This window comes from Mus pahari, chromosome 4, assembly GCF_900095145.1.
Source record: "Mus pahari chromosome 4, PAHARI_EIJ_v1.1, whole genome shotgun sequence".
Classification (NCBI taxonomy): domain Eukaryota; kingdom Metazoa; phylum Chordata; class Mammalia; order Rodentia; family Muridae; genus Mus; species Mus pahari.
Genome location: NC_034593.1, coordinates 28,607,443 through 28,612,384, shown reverse-complemented (window position 1 = coordinate 28,612,384; position 4,942 = coordinate 28,607,443). Strand labels below are relative to the sequence as shown.

Below are 4,942 nucleotides of genomic sequence, written 5' to 3'. Positions count from 1 at the left end.
CAGGGTAGCAAAAGATGCACAGAAGACAGAATAAATCCCTCATGTGAAAAACAACGCTACTTCCACGGGGTGGACGGAATAAGCTACATAAAGCAAAGTTAAGGGGATACGATTTAGCAGGAAAACCTGTCTTAGGGCCAGGTATTGGACTTGCAAGTCAGGAGTCCGGGGCAGAGGGCAAGGCCAGCCCCGCCCCAGTCCGACCTTTCGTTCAACCGGAGTTGCCGAGGCCCTATGTGCGGCACTTTGTGCGACAGTTCTGACGCACTTTACGGCGCCCCTGCCGTGTTGCGCGGCGCTGGTGGAAGTGGCGGCAGCGCTGGCTCGGCCCGTCGTTCTCCACAGGCGGACTGTGGCGGTGGGCTCGCGCTGGGATGAGCGCGCGGTACCGAGCCGCGGAGTGGAGTCATGGTGAGTGGTCGGCGCTGACGGGCCGGGGTAAAGGTCGGTCTCCGGTGGTTCCAGCTGACAGCCATCATCTGCTTGCAGGCAGGCACACGTTTGTGCCTCCTGGGAGGTCGAGCTGTCACCCCGCGACCGTCACCGTACTCCTCCCCTCTACGGTGGGAATGCCTTCTGGGAGTCTTTCAGGGAGCCTTTGCAAGCACTGTTTCCAAACCCAGCAGAAATCTTATTTCCACCGATCTTGTCTAAACTAGAATGGCGTTCAAATGCCTGCGGGTTAAAGTTCTCTTCGACGGCTGAAAAATCACCCTCTTACTGTTGTGGGTAAAGATGGCTTACCCTTTTCTTCTTGGTGAAAATCCCATACTCTGACAATAAATTGTGGATAAAAATGCAGTGGTTTTTATTTATTTTTGAAACAGTGTTTCACTCTGTAGTCCTGGCAATCCCAGAACGTACAGAAACTCACCTGCCAATGCCTCCCAAGTCCGGGGACTAAATGCAGGCCGCCAATGTGCACCACGTCCAATTTCAGTTTTAAAGGCATATTTCTACCAGAAAAATGTTTCTTCCAGCAGACCCAGTGCTGCACTCTGTAAAGTCCCAGTTGCTTAGAGCTAAAAAAATTCGTGGGCAGCCTGGACAATTTTAGCAAGACTCCACCTCAGAATAAAAGTGTTGGAACTTTGAAAGGCTGGAGTTGCAGGCGCCTTACCAGCATGTGAGTCACACTAGGTTCCATCCCTAATCCTGCCCCCAAAGGGAAAATGAACCCACCTTTCACCAAAATGAAGGTCGTAATGAGTTTGGATGCAGAATAGGTAGCAATTAAGAGTAGTAAACATTTAATCTATTCCTCCATTCACAGGCCAGTACAGTGGTAGCAGTCGGATTGACCATCGCTGCTGCAGGATTTGCAGGTTTGTTTATGGGTTGGGGGTGGAAGGGAAGTAGACTGGTTATGGATGAAGTTGTTTATTCTGTTGCTTCTGGATTTAGGTCGTTATGTTTTACAAGCCATGAAACATGTGGAGCCTCAAGTAAAACAAGTTTTCCAGAGCCTACCAAAATCTGTAAGCCAACCTTTTGCTAACTAAATCGCCTGTTTTTGAAGCCTGGGGCTTCCCTGTAAGCTGAATTCCACAGCTCCATAAGTTCAGTGTGGAGTTGTAAACCTTGCAATGGGCCACACTAGGAGTTGGTTTTCACATGTGACAACTGAGGGTGGGTGACCTTTGCAGATTTAGAACGATGACAGATAGTTAGCAATTAACTTTCCTACACATACTGTTGACCCTAGTTTATCTGTCCACCTGCCTTCCCTCATCTGTTTCGTCACATAGAATAGCACTGCAGTGATGTTAGATGATGAATCTGAACTGGGTGTAAAGCGCAAAGCTGCTGCTATTCAGGACTTTGAGAGGCCATGTCACAGATAGCTTGAGCAGGAGCATAAGACCTTGGAGTACATGATCTCTACTAAGGTTAAGATTCTGATGGCATAAGTCTTATTTTAGTGGTTGCCTTGAATCTTGTAAATAAAAGATCTCCAGGTTGTCTTTTGAGAACCTTTGAAACTACTGTTTTATGGGGATCAAGTTTCTATCTGGAAGAGTGGTTTACATTCACTCATCCCCCCCCCCCCAATCTTATGTTCTCAAGACACTGTTCCAGTTTAGTTGCAAGAAATGGATGTTTAACACATCTTCAAATAGTTGGCTACCCCTGATCAATGCCTTGGGAAGTACACTTGTAGTTCCCTGAAATGTACTATTTTCTTTACTGATTTAACCAGCCTTCCATTTACTTCATTAATCTTTCCTTCCGATTCAATTTCTTTTCAGGCATTCAGTGGTGGGTACTACAGAGGTGGGTTTGAACCCAAAATGACAAAACGNGAAGCAGCATTAATATTAGGTGTAAGGTAAGATTTCTACTCAACTCTGAGATATAGGGTAAGGTAATTCCTAGTAGTATTTGAGAACTGCAATTGAGAATGAAGTAGTTCCTGGGGATTGTTGGTCAGTGGAGCTTGATGTTGCTTCCATGAACATTCCTATAGAACTCACATATATGATTGTGGCAGTGCTCACTGCTGCCTGGAGTGATCTATATAGTAAAGTCTACTCTGGTATGCAAATTAGGTGTTGAATGAGGATTATCATGTTAACTACATTTTTAAGAGCACTTTTGGTTAAGAAATGCATTTTACATCTGTGTTTCATATACAGCTTTTCAGAGTTTTGTTGCTTTACTAGTTTCTCAGTGTTTAATTTGACCCTTCTGTTTCATGTGTTGTTTTTTTAAAGCAAACTAAAGCAACAAGTATATTTTCCTTTTCAAATTAGCCCTACTGCCAATAAAGGCAAGATCAGGGATGCTCATCGCCGTATTATGCTCTTAAATCACCCAGACAAGGGTAAGCAACTTTTATTAATATACTGGACTGTTAATGGAATAGCTAATTCTTGGTGTTATGAATGTCTGTGTGAGCAGTCTCCCAGTTGTGGATCACATTGTAGTGTCTTAAATGAAATTCACTATATATGGTGACCTTCTCTGCAGTGACACCTTGTCTCACCAAAATAAAGATATAATGAACAACAATGTAAGAACTACTGTGATTTGGCAGTAACAGTAGATGTTAACATTACTTTTAGGTTCTGTGTTTATGAAGGAATGTCTTCCAATAATGGAGGTTACAAGTTCTGCTAGATATTTTGGTTGGTTTGTATCCAAGGTTGGCCTAAACCTTATGACCACCCTCCCTCATTCCCAAAAGCAGGGCTTAAAAAGAAGCACGCCCTAACTCAGCTATATTTTGAGTTTTATTTTTTAGGTTTGCATTATTTTTGTTTAGCCTCATAAATAACCAAGTTTAAATTTTAATTAAGGAAAACTTAAGGGGCCTCTTAATGTGGTGTGGACACTTGTGACAATACTTATTTGGAAACCTATGAGCTGTATTTGCTTTTGTTCTAATACAGACTTCAAAGTAGCTTTGACTGGTAAAAACAGATTCTTTGAGCAGACCACAAAAATCTATTGTCATGCACCAATCTTTTTGTTTGTAGAAGGGTACTGACAAATTTGAATAGAACAACTGTTTAGCATGTGACTTCACAATGTAAGGAATTTAGTTAGCTTGCAGACCTTGAAGTGTTCTGTTCGGGATGGTAGTGGAATCCACATACACACATTCTACCAGAATCCTCTCGATGACCCCTCTTTGATAGGGTTAGGACCACACTGCTCCATCACTTTAGTAAACAGCAAATCTAGATGACATTAGAAAGGGTCGGCTAATATTGAGAGGAAAACTGAAGCATTAAAGAATGTAACACAGATAAGTCAACATAAGCTTAGAAGCCTGTGGGAAGAAGAGTGGATGGTATCCACATATGCAGTAATGAGTAAGCTTAGAGTTCTGTAAGTGTGTATGTGTATGTGGGAGGAGCCAAATCCTATTTAGACTATGATTTCTTAAAAATGGTAAACTTCTGTGTGAAAACATCTCATTTCCCATTGATCTGATATTTTACCCTGTAATTTTGAGACCTATTTATAGTATCATAGTTGCTTTTTAATGAAGATACCATTTCTGTTAAGTCCTGGGATCCTTGAAATGCTTTTGACAAGACTTAGAATCTGTGCTCTAAACTGTGTCTCCCCCATCCCCTTTCTTCTATAGGAGGATCTCCTTATATAGCAGCCAAAATCAATGAAGCTAAAGACTTACTAGAAGGACAAGCTAAAAAATAAAGTAATCTGATGAAGTTTAAGTCCATTAGTCTACTTATGAGCTTGTTTTGTAATAAAATGCCTCAGAGCTATAACCCATGAAAATTGCTTGGCAAAAGCTAAATCAGTGTCGGTATATTTTGTTCAAATTTGAAGAGAATTATGATTACAGACACAACATTAGACTATAAATGCTTTCATTACTGACTTCGCAATGAAATTTGGCACTTGTTATTTTTCCAAGGCCTACCTCTAAGGATACCCCACTGCACTCAATTGAGATAGACAACAGTAACTATTTAAAGAGGGGTTCTTACCTTTGGGAGGTAAAACTCAAGGTACAACTGGCCCAGGTACTTGAACACTGTACTTTAGGCATTTTCACTGGGCAATTCAGATTTCGATGAATTAAATTTTTTTTAAAGATAGTCTCAATTATTATATAGCTCTAGCTGTCTTGCAACTTGCTATGTAGCCCATTCTGGCATTGAACTCAGAGATCCACTTGTCTCTGGCATCCCACCCAGCTACATTAAAACTGTAATAGAAACTTTCCAGTGTATAGGTCCTATTAATTTTGTTATTTAGCTAGTCCCTTGGAAATACTTTATAAGCTGTTCCTTTGTTTTGATTTTCAGTTATGAGCAAGCTTATGTGACTGTAAAATTCTCTCAATTTTAAAACTTGAGAGCCAACTGTAACACACACTTTTAATCCCAGCAGTTAAGTGCTTTTGATCTTCAACCTCAGCTGTTTTTACGTTCTGTAAACCACCCAGGTTAGTTTGCCGGCCAAT

At 41.5% G+C, this 4,942-nt stretch overlaps 1 protein-coding gene across 1 annotated transcript; it reads left to right on the top strand.

Annotated features, from left to right (window-relative positions):
- Positions 1 to 243: 243 nt before the first annotated feature.
- Positions 244 to 4,270, top strand: Dnajc19 (DnaJ heat shock protein family (Hsp40) member C19). Its single transcript, XM_021196657.1, has 6 exons — positions 244 to 411; positions 1,274 to 1,325; positions 1,405 to 1,478; positions 2,250 to 2,329; positions 2,754 to 2,824; positions 4,097 to 4,270. Exons 1-6 carry the CDS (start codon positions 409 to 411, stop codon positions 4,165 to 4,167), a joined length of 351 nt encoding a protein of 116 aa, XP_021052316.1. The 5' UTR covers positions 244 to 408; the 3' UTR covers positions 4,168 to 4,270.
- The last annotated feature ends 672 nt before the right edge of the window (positions 4,271 to 4,942 follow it).